Source organism: Ambystoma mexicanum, chromosome 8, assembly GCF_040938575.1.
Source record: "Ambystoma mexicanum isolate Mex_15411 chromosome 8, UKY_AmexF1_1, whole genome shotgun sequence".
Taxonomy (NCBI): Eukaryota; Metazoa; Chordata; class Amphibia; order Caudata; family Ambystomatidae; genus Ambystoma; species Ambystoma mexicanum.
The window spans coordinates 1,718,337,645-1,718,362,863 of record NC_090929.1 but is presented as its reverse complement, the minus strand read 5'-3'; the positions used below and the strand labels follow the sequence as shown (position 1 = coordinate 1,718,362,863).

The window sequence follows — 25,219 nt, the reverse complement described above, 5'->3', positions numbered from 1 at the left end:
TGGGAGAAAAAGAGTCTCACTCTTGGCAGGAGAAAAAAACAAACTCCAGAAATCCAGCAAAGCTGCTGGGGGACTCACTAGGTTAGGAAATTCAGCCTAAAGAGATAATTCTCCCTAACAGTCTGTGTGAAAAAGTGTTAGGAGGAACCACTACCCCTCCTCCGAGGTTTTAGGCAAATGTAGATAAGGATTTCACACGGTTGACTGCGCCACACAAATTTAGCCAAGAATAAGTACAAACTGGTTGTAGGTCACAATTCTCCCGTAGCTAAATACATGACCAGCACAATTGCATATAATACAATTCATGCAATACAGAAGCACATTAAATGTATAGAAGAATATTAAATGGTACATACGATCCATGGCATATAGAAGCATATTAAAAGCACAGTAAGAGAAGTAGACGCAACGATGAGCAATGGCTCATACGATCCATGCAATATAGAAGCATATTAAAAGCACAGTAAGAGAAGTAGACGCAACGATGAGCAATGGCAAATACGATCCATGGCATATCGAAGCATATTAAAAGCACGGTAAGAGAAGTACACGTAACGATGAGCAATGGCTCATGCGATCCATGGCATATAGAAGCATATTAAAAGCACAGTAAGAGAAGTAGACGCAACGATGAGCAATGGCTCATACGATCCATGCAATATAGAAGCATATTAAAAGCACAGTAAGAGAAGTAGACGCAACGATGAGCAATGGCAAATACGATCCATGGCATATCGAAGCATATTAAAAGCACGGTAAGAGAAGTACACGTAACGATGAGCAATGGCTCATGCGATCCATGGAATATAGAAGCATATTAAAAGCACAGTAAGAGAAGTAGACGCAACGATGAGCAATGGCAAATACGATCCATGGCATATCAAAGCATATTAAAAGCAGGGTAAGAGAAGTAGACGCAACGATGAGCAATGGCAAATACAATCCATGGCATATCGAAGCATATTAAAAGCACGGTAAGAGAAGTACACGCAACGATGAGCAATGGCACATATGATACATGGCATATCGAAGCATTTTAAAAGCACGGTAAGAGAAGTAGACGCAACAATGAGCAATGGCAAATACGATCCATGGCATATCGAAGCATATTAAAAGCACGGTAAGAGAAGTACACGTAACGATGAGCAATGGCTCATGCGATCCATGGCATATAGAAGCATATTAAAAGCACAGTAAGAGACGTAGACGCAACGATGAGCAATGGCTCATACGATCCATGCAATATAGAAGCATATTAAAAGCACAGTAAGAGAAGTAGACGCAACGATGAGCAATGGCAAATACGATCCATGGCATATCGAAGCATATTAAAAGCACGGTAAGAGAAGCACACGTAACGATGAGCAATGGCTCATGCGATCCATGGAATATAGAAGCATATTAAAAGCACAGTAAGAGAAGTAGACGCAACGATGAGCAATGGCAAATACGATCCATGGCATATCAAAGCATATTAAAAGCAGGGTAAGAGAAGTAGACGCAACGATGAGCAATGGCAAATACAATCCATGGCATATCGAAGCATATTAAAAGCACGGTAAGAGAAGTACACGCAACGATGAGCAATGGCACATATGATACATGGCATATCGAAGCATATTAAAAGCACGGTAAGAGAAGTAGACGCAACAATGAGCAATGGCAAATACGATCCATGGCATATCGAAGCATATTAAAAGCACGGTAAGAGAAGTACACGTAACGATGAGCAATGGCTCATGCGATCCATGGAATATAGAAGCATATTAAAAGTACACTAAGAGAAGTAGACGCAACGATGAGCAATGGCAAATACGATCCATGGCATATCGAAGCATATTAAAAGCAGGGTAAGAGAAGTAGACGCAACGATGAGCAATGGCAAATACAATCCATGGCATATCGAAGCATATTAAAAGCACGGTAAGAGAAGTACACGCAACGATGAGCAATGGCACATATGATACATGGCATATCGAAGCATATTAAAAGCACGGTAAGAGAAGTAGACGCAACAATGAGCAATGGCAAATACGATCCATGGCATATCGAAGCATATTAAAAGCACGGTAAGAGAAGTACACGCAACGATGAGCAATGGCACATATGATACATGGCATATCGAAGCATATTAAAAGCACGGTAAGAGAAGTACACACAACAATGAGCAATGGTAAAAGCCAGACCAATCAAGGTAGCATTGGCGACGGTCAAAACTAGGTCTCAGAAGGGGTGAGGGAGACTGAAAGACCTCAATGAGCACACAGAGTAAAGGACACTTATAAATCACTCCCAGTCAGGTGTATATATATCAAAAATACAAATACATTTATTCAGGGCCTTTGAGTTTCAACACACAGTAATTATCAACAGTAATACCTTTAAACCAATACAATCCTACTACAATCCATATATACAATACCACCAGGGCCTAAAGGGTTAAAAAGCACAGAATGGGTCCACAACCTAAAAGGGGAGGCAGCAAGCACTGCAAACAGTCTTTAGGCAGTTCTTTATCAATCAATCCCTAACTGAGTGGCAGTCCCGTCCCTACGAAGAGTGGAGCCTAGTGCTCAAAAGTACTGGTAAACACTGGTGCACGCGATCGTACAGATGGGCGAAAAACAGAGTCTCTTGCAGGGGCTGTAGCAGCTCAAGAAGGTGGGTGAGGTGATGAAGAACGAGTTTCCACTATTCGTGGAGGGTCTTCCCAAAAGGGCAGAACAGGTTCCAGGAGTTGGGAATGGAATGAAGTGCGTAAAAGTGGATGGATGTGCTAGGGGCCAACCGTAATGGTTGCAAGTTCTCACCGACCTGGGGTGCACTCCGGACCAAACTCCGCCAGTTGAGTCCACTTTGGTTGCAGGTTCAAATGTGGCAGTTGTGTGGCTCTGCAGCTTTCAGCAGCAAAGTTACAGTGATGATTCCCTGGTGGGACAGTGGCGATTTCTCTGCTCCTGGTGGCACCTGTGAAATTCGTCACCACGGCTGGGCAACACAGTAACCACGTTTACTCTGGTTCGGGCGCTCTCTCTTTGTTCCAGATCTGGGAATGCCAAGTGTACGTGATTCGGTGTGATAGTGACTTCAACACAGAGCTTGTGATGTACCAAGTTTCAAGGGTCGCCTCGAAATGGCGGCAGTGTCAGTGTGAGAGTGCCGTCAACACAGAGCTTGCGATGTACCAAGTTTCAAGGGTCTCCTCGAAATGGCGGCAGTGTCAGAGCAAAGGTTCTGCACAAGCTGGTCAGCCCATTGGTTGGCCCAGGGACACTTCCGAGAAGGCTTACTTCCAGGGTTTGATGAAGGTGCCGAGAATAGTTGGTCCCACTATTCCAATGGGTTGAAGCATCTTCGCAGACCTTGTAGTTTGATCAGATGCTGAGGGGTCCAGCGGGCTCACAGTGCCAAACCTTCCAACAGGTCACCAGTAGTTCCTCGACTCAGCTTCTTAGTTTCAGGATACTTTGATTGTATCCTAGGTTCAGTGAGAAATCACAAGATTGACCTGGTGTGGGTGTTTGGGGCCTTGTCTTATCCAGAATCTCCTTCACGCTAAGACAAAGAGGACCCAATGGGAGATCTGCTCAGATATGGACCAATCATGGGCCACAGTGGTCCCAGTCATTCACAGCACACCAGTCTCTCTGGCACCCAGAATGTGTATTGGAACTAGACAGTCCAGCCCACATCCTGGAGACACACACACAAGGCATGCAAAGCCCACGAAAGCTTAGCGCTTTGCAGGAAAATGCATGCCCAAATAAGGACTGACCCGGGTCGGCTCGACCTGGGGAAGGCAAAGGGGCAAGATGGCCAAAGGACAGGACAAAGAACCTCGTGGCATGGCCATTTTGGAGCCAGGCCACCTTCCTGTGCCAACTGCGTCAAACACGGTTTGCATGGCAAGAAAGGTTTAAAAATACACTAGAAGATAAACTTCCACCTGCCCTGCCCAGTGCACATCGGCACTTCTCCTAAAATATCCTTTGAGCGAGTCTAGGGCCTATGGGAACGAAAGGAAGACCGACGTGCACTGCACATTGTGCACTTGCAACATGTTGCAGGAAAGTTGCAACATGGGAAAGGACTAAGACAAAGAGCCTCCCAGTACTGACTATCTTAAGGGCATGCCAGTTTTCCCCTAAAAAGTGAGCAAAAGCCCAGAGGAGTGCAGCAGAAGGCTGAGCTCCATTGGCAAAGCCAACCCATGGTGTTAAAACAGCAGCAACAAGTTGGGGGGGTTCACAACTGGAGGGAAAACTTCACATAAATGGGAATCTTTCCTAACAAATGGTACATACAATCCATGGCTACAGAAGAACTGTAAAGGCATGATTAGCAGAAAGCATTCAGTGCTGAGCAGAAGTGCATACAATGCATTCATTCTAGAGGCACAATACATGCATGATGAGGCGTGTAAACTCTGCACCATCCAAGATGGGCAGAACTGTGTTACATGCACAGTAGGTTGACTTGTGTAAAACATACATAAAACATAGACCCAACCTGTAGAAAGATATGATTGGCTGATTATAATAGTCATGGGGGTACATTGCCACATTCACTGCCACCCAGTCCTTTCCATGTCCTTGCGCCCCCACCACCCAGTTCATCGCCATTGTGCTAACTGTGTAGTCCTCTGTGGGGCTGTGCCCCTGCCTGTTCTTGTGTATCCCAGTGCCCTCCTTCCGTGTGTTTACAGGTCCCTCAGCCCACTTCCATCCCACTCAACAGAGCCATGCCCCCTTCTTCCCTCTCCAATACAATGCCAGCCCAGCACGGGCCCTACATTCTTACATCGACTATCCTTTCATGAAGGCTTCATTTCATTTCAATCGTTTTCTTTTGTTTGTTATGGGTGTTCCCCCAGCCCCTCTTCCTGCTCCAGGACCCCTTCCATCCCTACAGACACAGACCCACACGCTACTGTGAACTGATAGTCTGTGAAACAATGGCACACTGCCACAGCTTCCCATGTCCACACATGTCCACACAGACAGCCCCTCCTCATCTCTCCCTCTGCCATCTCCGCCCATAGCACGCGCACCTACTTGCAAATCCAACTGGCTCCTTCATCGCACCCTTTACAGGTCCCTCCACACCGCCCCCCCCCCCCCCCACATGACCAATCACAGGAGATACATTGATAATGGAAAGGTACTTGCGCACACCTGGGGCCTTGATTGACGCGGTTGTTGCTCTTGAATCTGTGTGGATGATAAAATAAAGACATTTTACAGGGCATGGTCAATTAAACACCATAGAGATGTACTCAGACTGATGCTGACATTTGATGTCTTCACAAACTCACAACAGGTGGAGCAAACGGCACAGCCAGAGCGAGTGATGCCTTCAGCAGGAAGGAGGCTGTGAGCCATTACCCAGGACCCTCCCAGCCAGGGGTAGATAATTCAGCTCAGCTCAGCTCATACTGAATCCTGATGCTGGTTCACCCTCAGGTGTCTCCTCCAAGGTATTGGGAATAAAACTAGAAGGGGGGTTTGGAGCATAAAAAAAACCATCAGCTCTGTGTAACCCCAGGTCTAGTCTAAGAGTCTAGAACTGACTTCATCTCCTCAGGCATTACCAGGAGTGCTTGCTGTTACCCACTCACTCCTGCTTCCCTGACCTCCCCTAGCTTTCCCACCCGTGCTTCCAGGCGCTTTCCTTCTGCAGAACTCATTGCTACTAGTCTAACAGTCTAGAACTGACTTCATCTCCTCAGGCATTACCAGGAGTGCTTGCTGTTACCCACTCACTCCTGCTTCCCTGACCTCCCCTAGCTTTCCCACCCGTGCTTCCAGGCGCTTTCCTTCTGCAGAACTCATTGCTACTAGTCTAACAGTCTAGAACTGACTTCATCTCCTCAGGCATTACCAGGAGTGCTTGCTGTTACCCACTCACTCCTGCTTCCCTGACCTCCCCTAGCTTTCCCACCCGTGCTTCCAGGCGCTTTCCTTCTGCGGAACTCATTGCTACTAGTCTAACAGTCTAGAACTGACTTCATCTCCTCAGGCATTACCAGGAGTGCTTGCTGTTACTCACTCACTCCTGCTTCCCTGACCTCCCCTAGCTTTCCCACCCGTGTTTCCAGGCGCTTTCCTTCTGCGGAACTCATTGCTACTAGTCTAACAGTCTAGAACTGACTTCATCTCCTCTGGCATTACCAGGAGTGCTTGCTGTTACTCACTCACTCCTGCTTCCCTGACCTCCCCTAGCTTTCCCACCCGTGCTGCCAGGCGCTTTCCTTCTGCGGAACTCATTGCTACTAGTCTAACAGTCTAGAACTGACTTCACCTCCTCAGGCATTACCAGGAGTGCTTGCTGTTACCCACTCACTTCTGCTTCCCTGACCTCCCCTAGCTTTCCCACCCGTGCTTCCAGGCGCTTTCCTTCTGCAGAACTCATTGCTACTAGTCTAACAGTCTAGAACTGACTTCATCTCCTCAGGCATTACCAGGAGTGCTTGCTGTTACCCACTCACTCCTGCTTCCCTGACCTCCCCTAGCTTTCCCACCCGTGCTGCCAGGCGCTTTCCTTCTGCAGAACTCATTGCTACTAGTCTAACAGTCTAGAACTGACTTCATCTCCTCTGGCATTACCAGGAGTGCTTGCTGTTACTCACTCACTCCTGCTTCCCTGACCTCCCCTAGCTTTCCCACCCGTGCTTCCAGGCGCTTTCCTTCTGCGGAACTCATTGCTACTAGTCTAACAGTCTAGAACTGACTTCATCTCCTCAGGCATTACCAGGAGTGCTTGCTGTTACCCACTCACTTCTGCTTCCCTGACCTCCCCTAGCTTTCCCACCCGTGCTTCCAGTCGCTTTCCTTCTGCAGAACTCATTGCTACTAGTCTAACAGTCTAGAACTGACTTCATCTCCTCTGGCATTACCAGGAGTGCTTGCTGTTACCCACTCACTTCTGCTTCCCTGACCTCCCCTAGCTTTCCCACCCGTGCTTCCAGTCGCTTTCCTTCTGCAGAACTCATTGCTACTAGTCTAACAGTCTAGAACTGACTTCATCTCCTCAGGCATTACCAGGAGTGCTTGCTGTTACTCACTCACTCCTGCTTCCCTGACCTCCCCTAGCTTTCCCACCCGTGCTTCCAGGCGCTTTCCTTCTGCGGAACTCATTGCTACTAGTCTAACAGTCTAGAACTGACTTCATCTCCTCAGGCATTACCAGGAGTGCTTGCTGTTACCCACTCACTTCTGCTTCCCTGACCTCCCCTAGCTTTCCCACCCGTGCTTCCAGTCGCTTTCCTTCTGCAGAACTCATTGCTACTAGTCTAACAGTCTAGAACTGACTTCATCTCCTCAGGCATTACCAGGAGTGCTTGCTGTTACCCACTCACTTCTGCTTCCCTGACCTCCCCTAGCTTTCCCACCCGTGCTTCCAGGCGCTTTCCTTCTGCGGAACTCATTGCTACTAGTCTAACAGTCTAGAACTGACTTCATCTCCTCAGGCATTACCAGGAGTGCTTGCTGTTACTCACTCACTCCTGCTTCCCTGACCTCCCCTAGCTTTCCCACCCGTGCTGCCAGGCGCTTTCCTTCTGCGGAACTCATTGCTACTAGTCTAACAGTCTAGAACTGACGTCATCTCCTCAGGCATTACCAGGAGTGCTTGCTGTTACCCACTCACTCCTGCTTCCCTGACCTCCCCTAGCTTTCCCACCCGTGCTGCCAGTCGCTTTCCTTCTGCAGAACTCATTGCTACTAGTCTAAGAGTCTAGAACTGACTTCATCTCCTCAGGCATTACCAGGAGTGCTTGCTGTTACTCACTCACTCCAGCTTCCCTGACTTCTCCTAGCTTTCCCACCCGTGCTTCCAGTCGCTTTCCTTCTGCGGAACTCATTGCTACTAGTCTAACAGTCTAGAACTGACTTCACCTCCTCAGGCATTACCAGGAGTGCTTGCTGTTACCCACTCACTTCTGCTTCCCTGACCTCCCCTAGCTTTCCCACCCGTGCTTCCAGGCGCTTTCCTTCTGCAGAACTCATTGCTACTAGTCTAACAGTCTAGAACTGACTTCATCTCCTCAGGCATTACCAGGAGTGCTTGCTGTTACTCACTCACTCCAGCTTCCCTGACTTCTCCTAGCTTTCCCACCCGTGCTTCCAGGCGCTTTCCTTCATTGCTACATTTGCAGCTTTAGACTGAGAAGCTGAAAACGATTCCATCCCAGTGGAAATTCCCCAGAGATGGAGCTGCTTGGACTGATTGTAAACAATCTGAATTAATTCAATTTCAGGTGAATTGAAGTTTGTCAAGAGTTACAGTTTGAGCAGATGTTTTCTGTGGGAGGTCAGGCTCCTATTCCAGCAGGAGCCTTGGACATGTCTCACTTGCCAGTCCCTGCAGGGCATGGGGTCAATTTTCTATGGGTCAGGTGTGCAGTAGAAATAAAAAAAAAGTTTGGAAATAGAAAAGGAAACATTGCGTTATAAATATAAAAACGTATATTCCTAGTATGAGGCCTGCTTCCGAACGTGCTAGAAAGAGGATTTCTAGATCTTCGCTGTGAGGGTGCTTCGTTTTGGATGGCACCCTCTACACATCTTTCCCCCCACATGTTCCCTCCCTTCCCCGCCTTCCTCACCTGAGATGCTTGGCCTCCTCGTCAGAACCTTCCTAAGATGTATTTCTCTACAGCTCCTTTCTCCGACCCAGAGGAAGCCATGAGCCCCTCCAATACGGAGGCCTACAAGCTCGGCTTCCTCCCCCCCATGCCAGTTCCTGTTCTTTGCTTTCCCATCAAAGGGGCTCGTCTGCCGCAGGATGTGCAGGTTGCCACCTTAGAAGAGGGGTAGCCAGGGGTGCTGATGTGTCTAAAGCATCGCACTGGGTACCAGCATGAGGGGAGCAAGAGCAGGATACACTAAGTATTCAACCCTGACTTAATGAGGTGGGGCCTTAGAGTTGGTCTACTCATAAGGGGAATGCAGCAAGGGGTAACATGCTATAGTTTACTCAGTTCTCCAGGTAAGATTTAGAAGTGGGAGCATTTTTACTCCTTATTTTTTAAAGTTGGGAATAAAATGTTTTTTTAGGGAGTAAAAAAGTAAGTCCCATTCCTAATGAGAATATTTTCTAAGCGAGTAAAATATGTTTTAACAGTGAATTAATATCTCTTTGCACCTAATCATTCATGGACATTAAAAGATACATTTTTGCTGCTTTGGATCAGGCAGTAATAATAGTGTTTCCTTCCTCGGGCACCACGTCTATTCCAAACACATCCACAGAGTTCTGTGGGTGAAAGTAGACAGTACAGGCACCTACATGTCTGTTTCCCATTTCTTTTGGGGAGTAATTTGACTCCCGATTTTTAGTTTTTGGGAGTATTTGCCTATTTTTAGGGGGTAAAAGTGGCTGGTACTACCCTTATCTTTAGGACTGGTTTCACTTGTTTTGGTAATTGTTGGCCACCATGATTGGATAAACATTCCCATACCAAAATGGCCCCCGGGAAGTTGACAATGACTTGCAATTATTATCACATGGTTCCCTCAGGATATAAACACCTCTGTGTCTTGCAAACATGTGAATCCGGAGATACCATGCTGACCTTTACATGAGCTCATTAGAATTGTTTTCTTGTTTTGGATTGTCCAGTGTGATTCAAACACCAGATATCCAGTGGGGACTTGTTGGTTACAGTCCAGACTTTGAGCATTCAGGTACTACTATATCTAAAAGGGGGGTTCTACCTTTAAGGGACATAAGAACGAGTGTCTGATTATTTTCCCATTCTCACCCATATGCAGCTCCTGGTGCAGGTTATCGCGAACCCGTACAGAGGCCCATTACACAGCCGCCTCCACCCCAGGAGACAGAGGTGGCCACGTGTGAACCCATACAGAGGCGCACATCGCCGCCTCCACCCCAGGAGACAGAGGTGGCCACGTGTGAACCCATACAGAGGTGCATTACACAGCTGCCTCCACCCCAGCATACAGAGGTGGCCACGTGTGAACCCATACAGAGGCGCATTGCATAGCCGCCTCCACCACAGGAGACAGAGGTGGCCACGTGTGAACCCGTACAGAGGCGCACATCGCCGCCTCCACCCCAGGAGACAGAGGTGGCCACGTGTGAACCCATACAGAGGCGCACATCGCCACCTCCACCCCAGGAGACAGAGGTGGCCACGTGTGAACCCGTACAGAGGCACATTACACAGCCACCTCCACCCCAGGAGACAGAGGTGGCCATGTGTGAACCCATACAAGGGCGCATTACATTGCCGCCTCCACCCCAGGAGACAGAGATGGCCACGTGTGAACCCGTACAGAGGCGCATTACATAGCCGCATCCACACTAGGAGACAGAGGTGGCCACGTGTGAACCCATACAGAGGCGCATTACATAGCTGCCTCCACCCTAGGAGACAGAGGTGGCCACGTGTGAACCCGTACAGAGGCTCATTACATAGCCGCCTCCACCACAGGAGACAGAGGTGGCCACGTGTGAACCCGTACAGAGGCGCATTACATAGCAGCCTCCACCACAGGAGACAGAGGTGGCCACGTGTGAACCCGTAGAGAGGCGCATTACACAGCCGCCTCCACCCCAGGAGACAGAGGTGGCCACGTGTGAACCCGTTCAGAGGCGCTTTACATAGCCGCCTCCACCACAGGAGACAAAGGTGGCCACGTGTGAACCCTTACAGAGGTGCATTACATAGCCGCCTCCACCCTAGGAGACAGTGGTGGCCATGTGTGAACCCATACAGAGGTGCATTACACAGCCGCCTCAACCCCAGGAGACAGAGGTAGCCACGTGTGAACCCGTACAGAGGCGCATTACACAGCCGCCTCCACCCCAGGAGACAGAGGTGGCCATGTGTGAACCCATACAGAGGCGCATTACACAGCCGCCTCCACCCCAGGAGACAGAGGTGGCCACGTGTGAACCCATACAGAGGCGCATTACATCGCTGCCTCCACCCTAGGAGACAGAGGTGGCCACGTGTGAACCCATACAGAGGCGCATTACATCGCTGCCTCCACCCTAGGATGCAGAGGTGGCCACGTATGAACCCATACAGAGGCGCATTACACAGCCGCCTCCACCCAGGAGACAGAGTTGGCCACGTGTGAACCCATACAGAGGCGCATTACATAGCCGCCTCCACCCCAGGAGACAGAGGTGGCCACGTGTGAACCCATACAGAGGCGCATTACATAGCCGCCTCCACCCCAGGAGACAGAGGTGGCCACGTGTGAACCCATACAGAGGTGCATTACATCGCTGCCTCCACCCTAGGAGACAGAGGTGGCCACGTGTGAACCCATACAGAGGCGCATTACATAGCCGCCTCCACCCCAGGAGACAGAGGTGGCTACGTGTGAACCTATACAGAGGCGCATTACACGAGACAGAGGTGGCCACGTGTGAACCCATACAGAGGCGCATTACATCGCTGCCTCCACCCTAGGAGACAGAGGTGGCCACGTGTGAACCCATACAGAGGTGCATTACACAGCCACCTCCACCCCAGGAGACAGAGGTGGCCATGTGTGAACCCATACAGGGGCGCATTACACAACCGCCTCCACCCCAGGAGACAGAGGTGGCCACGTGTGAACCCATACAGTGGCGCATTACATCGCTGCCTCCACCATAGGAGACAGAGGTGGCCACGTGTGAACCCATACAGAGGTGCATTACACAGCCGCCTCAACCCCAGGAGACAGAGGTGGCCACGTGTGAACCCATACAGAGGCGCATTACACAGCCGCCTCCACCCCAGGAGACAGAGTTGGCCACGTGTGAACCCATACAAAGGCGCATTACACAGCCGCCTCCACCCCAGGAGACAGAGTTGGCCATGTGTGAACCCATACAAAGGCGCATTACACAGCTGCCTCCACCCCAGGAGACAGAGGTGGCCACGTGTGAACCCATACAGAGGCGCATTACACGAGACAGAGGTGGCCACGTGTGAACCCATACAGAGGTGCATTACACAGCCACCTCAACCTCAGGAGACAGAGGTGGCCATGTGTGAACCCATACAGAGGCGCATTACACAGCCGCCTCAACCCCAGGAGACAGAGGTGGCCACGTGTGAACCCATACAGAGGTGCATTACACAGCCGCCTCAACCCCAGGAGACAGAGGTGGCCACGTGTGAACCCATACAAAGGCGCATTAGACAGCCGTCTCCACCCCAGGAGACAGAGTTGGCCACGTGTGAACCCAAACAAAGGCGCATTACACAGCCGTCTCCACCCCAGGAGACAGAGTTGGCCATGTGTGAACCCATACAAAGGCGCATTACAAGGCCGCCTCCACCGCAGGAGACAGAGGTGGCCACATATGAACCCATACAAAGGCGCATTACACAGCCACCTCCACCCCAGGAGACAGAGGTGGCCATGTGTGTGACTACTACTGGTCTACTCTCGTTTCTAGAGGTGGGAGGTTCCTGGCATTATCTTCCGTGGTTCCCAGAGAAGATACTGTTCTTGGACATTGATATATAGAGGGTAAGCTTGGGTTTGACAGACCACCACAGAGCTTCTTGCTTAAGAAGGCCACCTTCTCCAAGGTGTTGGGCCAAGGGTTTCATGTCAGGGTTGATATGCAGTTGAATCTTGCGATGTTTGAGTTTCACCAGACCATTAAATAATTTTGGAAATGCCATTTATATATCTTCAGGCCTTGCAAAGTATTTGTGAGCCATGAGTTGGTACAGGATGTGTAGCAGGTCCATCTCTATGTCAGTTTTAAAGGCGAGGATGCAGCCGCTGTTCACTTCAGTCTTGAGCACATGTAGTTGGATTTTTTCACAGGCTTGTGGGTGCATGTGGCGGTGATGATTCCATTGCAGTGTAGTGGTGACGTTGAGCCATAGGGATACATGTCGATAGTGGATCGCTTGATGATGAGGGGGCTGTGGGAGTGCTTTGTATGGTTCTTCACTTATGATGTTAACCGTAGCTCCTGTGTCTATAAGGAATTCTATGGGGGTGTTGTTGACGTGCAGCATGAGGATAGGGCTGTGTTTCTTTGCTGTGGTGTTGTTAAGCACCCAGACGTACCCTTTCTATCGTTGGTCATCACCTGAGGATACTGAGTCATGACTGGACAGAGACCTCATTTCAATGTACTGAACGTACCGTTTGTGGCCCCAGTGTTGTGACCCATCTGACGGCCTGTGCTCTTCACATGCACAGGATCTGCTGTGCTTACGCTCATCGCGTCTGTGTCTTCTAGGCTCACCACCTGGCTCAGTGTTGTGTGAGCTTGCTTGAGTGGCCTTCCTTCACTCTCTGTGTGATATCCTAGTTGTGATGGCAAACGGTACGAATATGGCCATCTCCCCAGCATCTCCCCAGCAGGCGGCACACTTCTGCCCTAGTGCCGGGCATTCACCTGTGTGAGGATATTCATATCCACATCTGAAGCACGTGGCGTTGGTGCTTCTGGCCGGAACATTTGTGGAGGTGTGTAGTTTGTTGAAGGTCTTGCTTTAATTCACTTTGGATTGTATTGTCACCTTGTCCAGGTTGTCTAGTTATGACTCTACCGCTGCTTCCATGCGTACGAGTGCCAGAATGTCCTCCAATGACCTCTGCTTCAGTAGCAGCTTTTTCCTAAAGGCTTGGGAGTCACATACTGCAATAACCTGCAACGGCATTGCCTCCTCATTGGAGTACCGATGGAATTCACAGTGTTTTAATTGTATTTGTAGTCTCATGACAAAGTTGTCTAGTAATTCTCCTCTGTCTTGGCGTGTGGTATGAAAGATGTGTCTCTCATAATCGACGTTGGTGTGTGGCGCAACATATTCGGACAGTTTTATGTGTAAGTCCTGGAAAGTCACTGTTTCAAGGTTGAGCAGTTCTCCAGCAATGTCTCTGACTGCGGGTCCAACCGCTATGGACAATGTGTTCTTTAGCCGTGTATCGTCGGTGAGCCCCACAGCTACTACATAGAATCGGAAGTCCCGTAGCCATATTGCCCAGCGTGTCCCTAGGTAACCTGTGTCCCGCAGGTCCAATGCATGAGGTAGGTGCAATACCTGTGTACCTCCTCCCGAGGGTAGCTGCAGCCCTGATGCTCTACCTCCTGATGTGGAGGCAACCTCGTCTCCTGATATGTTGCGTGTGGATTACCCCTCTTTTTTTCTTGGGTTTCCTCTGTGTGGTTAACCCTCTTGCGCCACTGGGGGAATTCACCTTTCCCTGGTGGTTTGTGCACTCTGGAGTGTACAATATCATTCGCGCAGTGACGGTTCAGTTTTTGGCTGGCTACCGCCATGTGTGGGCTTCTCCTCCCCCTCATGAGCAAGGCGGGAGGAATCAGGCCCTGTAGGTGGTGCTGCACTATGGTTGTGTACCCTGTCTACCCTTGGGCTGCACTGATACTGCTGCCTCTCCCTTTATCACCCGATACCTTGTGTTTGATGAGGAGGGGGGGGTTTGGGTCCTTCCGGTGGCCCCTTGCAAGGAGGTGCGCTGATGCGAGATTGCTGTGCCCAATGGCACCCTCCTGGGCTGCGCAGCTACGGTTTTCCAAACCGCGTGGATGTGCAGCTGGCATTGCAGTGCACCGGGCAGCTCTCCCTGGGCCGGGAGCTGTAGGGCCTGGGGCGTGGGTCCCTCAGGGACTTCCTTCTCACCAATATCAAGTGTAGCCTTGTCCGACCTTGAGGACCTCTCAGGGCAGGGAGGCCACCTTCCAATAAACACACGCACAGAGGTCAGTGCAGACCAACACACCTGTGTCACAGTAACTGAACTGCCTCAACTCAGAAGCCCCCTCCCTAACCCAGCATCACTTCCTGTGTCCAGGCCCAAATGTGAGCCTCCCCTCACAACGATGAGGGAGGGCTACGTGCTCTATTTAACAACATGACAGAAGCCATTCTCTAGAGTGCAAGGTAAGACAAAGAAACGTGCGCCAGTGCAACAAGGAGAGGAGTTGTGACGCACTGGTTTACCCGACTGGTGGTCAATTATCCCAACGAGAGCTGCGCCAATCGTTACTGCAGGATGTCACATTCCTGGTGCTGAAACGCCATGGCGGCCATCTTGGCAAGGTCACTGCGGCATGTAAGAGGCACCGTCTTGGTTGGGGCACAAACCTCCATTGATTCCAGGCTGAACCTCTGAACCATCAGACACTGGGGCCTCTGGAAGTTCATGAGTGGAGGTGGAGACTTGAATCTAACTGCTCCTTGCTGGCCGAGGAGAACTTGGTTCTCCTTGTTGTGGTGCCTGGCTGTTGCCTCAAAACTGATCCTCACATTTGACCCATGCCCTCTCAGGTGTGAGGCCATGATCCCTCTGGCCAAACTAGAGAGTTGAAGTCTGATGGCCTGCAGGTTGAGATGCAGCGGATTTAGGCAGCTAGGGGTGTCTTCAGAGGCAGTGGTGCATGAAATCAGACTGCCTTCTACCACTAAATATTCGAGCATTGCATCTCTTGTCCTGTGTGGCTTATGTAATTCTAGAATTTTTATTGGATGGTTTCCGGAAAGGTTTGGCAACTGTCACATTGACAGTAACTGGGGTGCCATAAAAGTGTAGATGGGTTGTTGGAGGATCTTACTTCCTGCATTTTTAAGGAATTCATGCTGCTGAATTCCCTTAGGGTAAATAGTTTTCCCCAGTGGGGTCTTGACTCGACTACCGTGAATCATTAGAGGCAGTGGATCTGGAATGGTTCTCCTAGAATACCCTTTTCCTAGATGCTGTTGTTTCTTTGAGTAGGTGCTTTATGATGTTAACCCCAAGGGTTTCATGTTTCCATCTGGACCAGGGTCATTTCTAGTACTTTGGAGGGCCGGAGCAAGGGACCATGCTAGAAGAATACTGCAAGGGGCATCTTCCTCTGCATGCCGATGGATTCTAAATACCCGCTTAAGATATCATCTTGCACTTTGAAGTCAGCAGAAGGTGAGATGCCGCGTTCTTCAAAACCACTGATTAAGTCATTTCATAGTAGCGCTTGCCACCCAAAAGCCCTTTTGTTTGGGTACTTGAGAGTTCCTTGGGATAACACTACTTGTGGTCCACACCCAGTGAGATGTCACTATGATGTGTTGCAAACGCTGCCGCCTGGTCCAGTTTTCCATCATCAGGTGAACATCTCTGCAAGGGTTGTTAGGCAGAATCCTGTGCAGAGCCCTTAGGGACCACTACACACAATTAAGATTACAAGTGGCAATACAAATTCACCTTTGGTACAAGCCCGTACTACACTGTTAAAGTAGTAACAGTAGCGAAGCAGCCAGACTTATCTCAAGAGCAAATGAGCAGTAGTAGAGATTACACAAAGGACTATAATTAATGTGACTCAAGCAAACACTGACTGGTTTTTGGTTAAAAAGTAAAAGTACATTTATTTCTACACCATCTGTTCGCAAAACACTTCACTTCTATTAAATTAAAACCACACGTAAAATACACTACACATAACCAATTCACTTTGTGCAGCACAATTCAAGATAAGTACCTTTGGATTTGACAGACCGGTGTTGTGAAACAAAGACGTTACCGGGGGTATATATGTGATCAATTTTTGACGGTCATTGCAAATCGGTAGTTGCAGCAGCCGTCTTCTTCTCCGCTTCTCTTCCGTTCCTTGCATTTCCAGTGGCGATCCTGACTTCCAGCCCAAGAGTCCTGCCTTTTATGCGAAAATCCCCCATTCACACAGCCTGGCTGTCAATCACATAGCAGGGGGGTTGTCCAGCCCGGACAACCCCTCCAGCCAACGGACACAAAGTGCGACCTGGGTCTCCAAGGAGACCCTGTGCAGGGGGTGACTACACCCCTCCCTCACATTCAGCCCACCTAGACACCCAGACGCCAAAGGAGGGTTTCTGGACAGAAGCCCGCCAAAAGCCGACGAACAAAGGAGACAAACCTGGTTTGCCCACACAAAGTAAAACACAAGAAGGACTTTAACAAAAAGAAATGGTGAATAAACCTGACCAGAGCCAAAAGAAAGAGTATTTGGTCAAGCAGGTTTATGTTCGAGGCTAATATAATAGCCTAAAACAGTACCACGTTTATAGAGTAAAATCGCGGTAGAAAAGTTAGGGTAGATACCACAGCCACCAGCCAAGTCTAAATGTTAAAAGAGCAAAATAAAGCTCAGAGAGGCACCGACAAAAAGGGTTAGAAATTAACCCTTTCCAGTACTCCATGCAGGATGGGGTGTACTGGGTCTGCAGTTTTAAATGACTACATAAAGTTAATGGCAACTTTACATGTTTCTGTGGGAGAGTAGTCAGCCCCAGAAAAATGGAGTCAGTGGGAAGTCTCAAAGACAACCCTGTGTCACTGCACTGAAGGTGCTGTGTAACACACACAAAAAGTGGGGCTCATGGAGTGGTGTGGCCTCAGAGCCCAAGATCACACAAACAGTAGAAATACACATGGCAAAACACATGTAAGAGTGGGAAAAAGGCTCACACTCCTACCAGGTGGACAATATAAACCCAAGCTGCTGAGGGACTCACTAGGTGAGGGAAATTAGCCATAAACGAGAATCCTCCCTAACAAGGGCTTGTGACGGTTCCTATGCAGGTGCGGCTGCACGCTGTGATGCATGAGAAATACGATTGTCTCAGAACCTTCCAGCGAGGTTGGAATCCGTTTCTCACCTCAAGGGGAGAGGAGCAGGTCCCCTGCTAGCATCCTTGCAATAACACTAAGATGTGCAGGTTCCAACTGCACTTCTCAGTGTTATGTTGTCTGCTGTCATACTGCACCATCAGAGTCAATTCTGCAACGCTGGCTTGGAAATCATGACTGCTGCCTGTGTCGCCACCTTAGTGGCTGATGGTGCAGGGACTGAAGAGGACACACAAAACATCTAGTGAGTTATAATGGTGGTACTCCTGGCATCTGCCAATGCTACCGAAGTACTACTGCCTTGCCAACTCACCTCCCTTCGCCTGTTTCTATTTTCTGTGGTCATTTCTCAGGTGTAAGCTTTTGTTGGATTTCCCCAAGTGCAGGCTGCTTTTAATGAATCAGGAGTAAGTCTCGGACACAGAGACATTCTGCTGGTTGTTATTAGCTTGTATTAAACTAAAAGTAGGGTTGGAAAAAGACCTATCTCGCGCTAACACTGTGGGGTTACCCTGCCTCAACAAAACTAAAGGATGCCAGTGTTAGAATCTCCAAAAATATAAAGAGTTCTCTGTCCTGTGTCCAAAATCTTACCCTTGAAGCTAAACCTAAGAAAAACTGCAAAAGGAAAAAGTCTTTCAACTGGCCATCTGTACTTTTTTTAATGTCCCAACATAAAGTTCCAAAAGGTTAAAGTTCTCCAGCGTTTCACAGCTATCCGAACGATGCACAAAGGTCTCCCCTTCCCTCGAGTTTACAGCTTCTCTTCAGCTCTCTACCACAGTTCCTTTCCATGGCAAAAGGCAACTTTCCAATGAAGGGGGTATGTTTCCCTTCCCTTAGCATCCCACACTTAAGGGTTCTTCCTCACCCCTTGATTTACTCCATGGTCCAGGGTTCTTTTATAATTCACAGTGCCTCACAGTTCTTTTACACTCAGCGAGTATGGTTCCCTTCTCCTAGATTCTACACTCTCAACAATGTGGGTCTCCATACTTGCATTCACTTTGGCCTTGCTTGCTCTCCTGCCAGGGCATCACGATATTTACACATTCAGGTTGGCCTAGTTCACCCTCTATCCAGGACTTTCCAATATTCAACTTCTCCTGCCAGGACTAAACAATACGTTCAGATATGGGTCTCCAGACTCACCTTCAAAACGTTCCACCCTTATATATGTTGCGGGTTCCCAACTTGCACAGTGCCTGGTTTACTCTCCTGTCAGGACTTTTCAGACTGCTCTTTACAATGTAGGTATGTTTCAAACGTGTACACGTCACAAGGCAATAGCCTTTTTCTAGGCTGTTCTTATCAGTTTGATTAATTAGCCTCCACCTTCTTAATCAGTATTTTCATTACTTGTCACAGGATTTTCCGCACGCTTCAACAGACTCTTTAACTTTCCCCATGGTCTGCTGCACCTGCCCTGAAGCACTATAGTGTCCTGCTCTTCCCCTTTGGGCGCACTGGTTTGTTATGGCTGCTCCGGCATTGTTCGTGTCGTCCCATGGTTACTGTGGCTTGCCGGCGGCTCAGTGCAGCGTTCCGCCCCTTCTCCACTTCTTGCTTGGTCTCTTGCGTCTCCTGCCAGCCTTGCGTTGCAATCGGTCTCACTACAGCAGAACTCTTGCACCCCAGCCCCGGCCCATTTCCACCAGCCTTCCAGCGTCAGCAGCACTCTGCCTGCTTTCCTGCTTCTGATCGGGTTTGCATTGCAGCGAGGTTGACTACGGTATCTGTTTCCCCATGATTCTCTCTCAGTTTCTCTCAGCTAACGAGTATATAAACGTCCCACTACTATGTAGCTCCCGCCAACAACTAGAGCGCAGCGTAGGCTTCCTGGTTCTACTTATCATTATCACTCTGGTCTTCATTGTCGTCTCAGCACTATCAGTATAAGATGGTTGGATGGATTTAATATCACAATAAGCCATAACAGTCTGTTAACTTGGGGGGAGGGCAGTTATACACAGAATGAAAAGGTGGGTGTTGTGTTTCTTGTCACCATACCCCCATACGATCCTTCCTCGGGCAGCCACTCCCAGGGTCGGGATCAGGTAGCGGCTGCCCTTCCCTGGCCACCTTGGAGGAGACTTTCCCCAGGGAGGGAGTGATGACGTCGCTCGATTCATCACACTGTACATTTCCACCCACACATGCCTTTTCCTTAAAGAATAGATGCAGTGTTTGTGGAGCAGTTTAAAGAAATTCCAGCCACTAACGGTTCAATGCTGGCTAAGAAGGGGCCGCCACAGTCAGGTGTCTTACAGTGTATCTCTCCCTGGGTCATCTTCTGTGGGTCCCTGGGAAACTCTTTTTCCTGCCTAATTGAAACGTTCTGCTCACATATAGGGTCCCTTCTGTAATAGCGATAGGCACTTCTTGCAGTGCAAACAGTGCAATGTGCAGTTTACTAAGGGAGAAGAAATTCAATACAGGGCCCAGGATGACTTGTTTGCAAGCCACTGCCTACCTCCTGTAACCCCCTCCACCTGTACACAGGGAAACCTGCCACAATTTAAGGATTTTGCAATGCATACAAATACCTGCCATTTTATTTGTTCCATTTGCATTTTTTACTTTCTCAAGTGTATTGCGACAGCTTTTGCTGCAAAGTCTCAGTAGTTAGTTCTTTAAAATGTTCACAGCTCTTCTGCATTTAGGCTAGCATTTTCCATCACCTCTAACCTGCCTCTGTCCCTCACTTCCTCTGCCTCCACTCTAGCTCTTCATCCATCATGTTCATATCCCGAGCACAGCTGGCCGTACCACATACTTGCACTTTAAAATGCCCAATGTTCATTGTTTTTGATCTGTGTATGTCTACTTAGTATTGTCCCTGGTGACTGTTCCACTTACTCGCCTCCACAACCTGGTCAGAATGTCACTCGCACTCACTCACCCCATTGTAAGAAGCTTACTGCTTCCCGTCAAATCTAATTTCTTATCTATTGTATGTTCTTTTGTGATCAAAAGAGCATTGTTCCTCCTGTATAAATAAAACAAATCTTTTCTCTCAAGACTCACTCAAGTCACACAGGGCAGGAATGCGCCCAGAGGTCTAGGTAGACTGCGTGTGAAGCATCTCTGTACCTTATATAAGTATACATCTCTTCATTGAGGGGGGACTGCAAACCCAACAGAAAGGACCCCTTCATACCTGAGCAGATGACCCCAGCATCCTCCTGATGGGCGCAGTTATGAACGTTCCAGCCACTGTTGAAACAGTCCCACAGGGCAGACTCTGTGCCCCGGCACTTGACTTCATCCAGGTGAATGTTGCCTGTGCCCTGACCAAAGAAAGCCTTGGCAGTAAAGGAAAGTGCAGAGCCACATGCAAGCTGTTTGCACACGACACTTGCATCCATTATATCCCATGCGTCGTCACACACTGTGCCCCAGGAACCTCGATAGTGGACCTCAACTCGGCCGGCACAACGGTTCGGTCCATTAACCAGGTGCAGGTCTAGATCTGTAGGAGAAAATAAAGACACAGGAAGAAGTGTGAGGGGGATAATGACTACAAAGGAAGAAGTGTGAGTAGAATATTGAGAACACATGAAGAAGTGTGAGGGGGATAATGACTACACAGGAAGAAGTGTGAGTAGAATATTGAAGACACATGAAGAAGTGTGAGGGGGATTATGACTACACAGGAAGAAGTGTGAGTAGTATAATGAAGACACATGAAGAAGTGTGAGGGGGATAATGACTACGCAGGAAGAAGTGTGAGTAGTATAATGAAGACACGGGAAGAAGAGTGAGGGGGATAATGACTACACAGGAAGAAGTGTGAGTAGTATAATGAAGACACATGAAGAAGTGTGAGGGGGATTATGACTACACAGGAAGAAGTGTGAGTAGTATAATGAAGACAGATGAAGAAGTGTGAGGGGGATAATGACTGCACAGGAAGAAGTGTGAGTAGTATAATGAAGACAGATGAAGAAGTGTGAGGGGGATTATGACTACACAGGAAGAAGTGTGAGTAGTATAATGAAGACAGATGAAGAAGTGTGAGGGGGATTATGACTACACAGGAAGAAGTGTGAGTAGTATAATGAAGACACATGAAGAAGTGTGAGGGGGATAATGACTACGCAGGAAGAAGTGTGAGTAGTATAATGAAGACACGGGAAGAAGAGTGAGGGGGATAATGACTACACAGGAAGAAGTGTGAGTAGTATAATGAAGACACATGAAGAAGTGTGAGGGGGATTATGACTACACAGGAAGAAGTGTGAGTAGTATAATGAAGACAGATGAAGAAGTGTGAGGGGGATAATGACTGCACAGGAAGAAGTGTGAGTAGTATAATGAAGACAGATGAAGAAGTGTGAGGGGGATAATGACTGCACAGGAAGAAGTGTGAGTAGTATAATGAAGACACATGAAGAAGTGTGAGGGGATAATGACTACACAGGAAGAAGTGTGAGTAGTATAATGAAGACACATGAAGAAGTGTGAGGGTGATAATGACTGCACAGGAAGAAGTGTGAGTAGTATAATGAAGACACATGAAGAAGTGTGAGGGGATAATGACTACACAGGAAGAAGTGTGAGTAGTATAATGAAGACACATGAAGAAGTGTGAGGGGATAACGACTACACAGGAAGAAGTTTGAGTTGTATAATGAAGACACGGGAAGAAGTGTAAGTGGGATTATGACTGCACAGGAAGAAGTGTGAGTAGTATAATGAAGACAGATGAAGAAGTGTGAGGGTGATAATGACTGCACAGGAAGAAGTGTGAGTAGTATAATGAAGACACATGAAGAAGTGTGAGGGGATAATGACTACACAGGAAGAAGTGTGAGTAGTATAATGAAGACACATGAAGAAGTGTGAGGGGATAATGACTATACAGGAAGAAGTTTGAGTTGTATAATGAAGACACGGGAAGAAGTGTGAAGATATTTAGCAACAACACAAGAAGTGTGAATAGTGTAATGAAGACACAGGAAGAAGGGTGAGTAGAACAGTGAAGACACAGAACACCCAAGCCCAACACCTCTTTCATTGAAGTCTTAACAGACGTGTTCACCACCATGTCCTCACGCATGCCCACATCTTCCTTGGCGACTTCAACATCCCTTGCAACCTAGCAACCAAGTTAAATACCGAAGATCTTCACTGCCCACTTGACACACTGAATCTCAAACAGCACAGGAAAGACCCAAATCAAGGGAAAGGTAATATCCCCAACCTCATCATTACCACCCTGCCCACCCTGCATCACAGCTCTCCAGTCGTGCTTTACTGGTCCGACAATCTGGCAATCCTCTTCTAAATTAGTCACATAAAGCCAGTCAAGTAAAACAATCAGAAACCAAGAAAGCAATCCATCAAATCATTCATGGACTTCCCATTGGAGACACTGAACCGAAGACCTGCCAAACTCCGCCTCACATGGACTAATCTACTTCTGATGAACCAGAACTGTGATTCGCTTCTCCAAGAACTCAACACCACCCTCACAACCAACATCAACACCCATGCACCAGTGAAACAACGCACCCTGAAGCCTAAACCTTACGCACCCTGGTACACTCAAGAGCTGAACTTCAACAAATGAACTATTAGAAAACAACAAATAACTTGGTGAAAGTCCTGCAGCACATCCATACTTGTCCTGCTCAAAGAATTATGTGCTACGCAAAGAAGACTGATCACCACTGCCAAGGCCAACTGTTATCAAAACACTATAGCCAAGGGCTACAATGAAAGCAGAGCCCTCTTCAAAGCCATCCAACATTGCATCAACACTCTTCCCAACCCACCCGTACCACACTCCATCGGAAAATAAGCTTCCATCAACTCTTTCTTTATCAACATCAGCATTATCCGCCAACATATAGACAACAACACCACAGCTCATAGCACATTACACATTCCATCCTGCAAAACCACAACTTCCTGGACAACCTTCAAGACACTGAGTATGGAAGATCTCACTGCCATCTTATCATCCCTGAAGGCCACATCATATGCAGACGACATCCTCCCTGCCTCCATACTCAAGACCCTTCCGACTGATGTACTCTTGCCTTACCTGACAATTATCAGCAGCTCCTTAACTCATGGCACCTTCCACTCGATCTTTAAGATCGGACAAATCCTCCTGCATCTCAAGAAACTAACACTGGACCCTGGCGACCTAAGCAACTACCGCCCCATCCCCATTTCCCCTCCAGACCCAGATGCAGCAGAGAAACAGCAACCATCAATGTGATTGGCAACGACCTCAAAATCCTTCCTCAATGATTGCTATCCTTGCCTCCTGGTTCTCCTTGACCTCTCAGCAGCATTTGACACAGTAGACCACCAAACCCTCACCGACAATCTACATCGCTGCATGGGGATCAGCGACATCATCCTCGGCTGGCGCAAATCAGACAGTGTTAATTACCACCAGTTCATACAAATCTTCCAGCTCACCAACTCTACCCATCACCTGTGGAGTCCCTCAAGGATCCATGTTGTTCCTTGTTATCTTCATACTTTCCATGGAACCACTTGGAACCCTCCTCAATCAAGGCAAAATCCCCAACCACCAATATGCAGATGACACCAGCTGTACCTCAATATATCCTCCCTCAAAGATAACCACAGGCTAGAGGCCTGCCTCATATTGATCCAGATATGGATGTCCAGTGCTTACCTGATGCTCAACCCCTCTACGACCAAATTCCTACTACTGACCAACAATACGGAATACTCTGACATCCAGACCCAGCTTTACACCTTGCGCGCTTCACACCCTAGCTGGCCATCTGCACCAAGTCTCTTGGGGTCGACATCGACAGACACTTCTCCTTCAAATAGGACATAACAAGAAAGACAAATAGTTTGGTATCAACTTTCTCTCCTGTGGAAAATCAAGCCCTTGATCCCAGAAAACAACTTTGCATCCACTGTCCAACCCATGGTCCTCTGCCACCTGGATGGTGGCAACGCCCTTTTGGAAGATCTTCCGGCGACTTCCCTGGCACCCCTGAGATGTGTCCAGTATGCTGCAGCACGTCTCATCAAAGGATTGTGAATTCGACCACATCACCCCGACCCTCCTCGAACTGCACTGGCTCCTGATACAAGCCCATATCATCTGCAAATCCTGCTGTCACCCTGAGCTCCCAAAGCTATCTCAATGAAATACTCGGCATCTCCGGGGGTCTACTATCTACCAGAAGAAAGGACATGTGCAGACTTGAACTCCACCGGTGCAGGAAGGAAAGAACCAAAACACAGGCCTTTGCTATCTATGCCCCAAGACTCTGGAACTACCTCCTCATCAACATCAGACTCACCCCCTCGCTTCTACTGTTCCAGAAGGTGCTCAAGACCCACCTCTTCAATGAATGACTCTGTCCTAACACCTATGTCCACACACCCTCCACTCCCCACCCCGACGGAGACTGGATTTTTTCTACTTTCTACTGTTTCCTCCCCTGACTACTTGTAGATACTTTGCTACCAAACTGCTTGCCCCATTCCTTCCCTGTTGGCTCCCTGCCCCCTTGTTTCCCTACTTCTCTCACCATGGCCTTCCCCTGTGATGGTAAAGCGCTCTGTTGCTTCCCGAAGCTGGGTCTGCGCTCAATAAATAACATAAT

General features: G+C 48.5%; 1 protein-coding gene across 1 annotated transcript in view; it reads right to left on the bottom strand.

Annotated features, from left to right (window-relative positions):
- The window catches only part of LOC138473484 (deleted in malignant brain tumors 1 protein-like), a 1,627,178-nt gene that overhangs the window by 1,217,437 nt on the left and 384,522 nt on the right, over nucleotides 1–25,219 (bottom strand). The window contains exon 10 of the mRNA XM_069612128.1: nucleotides 20,767–21,072. Within this exon, the coding sequence (XP_069468229.1) occupies nucleotides 20,767–21,072 (306 nt within the window). The remainder of the gene's footprint in view (nucleotides 1–20,766; nucleotides 21,073–25,219) is intronic.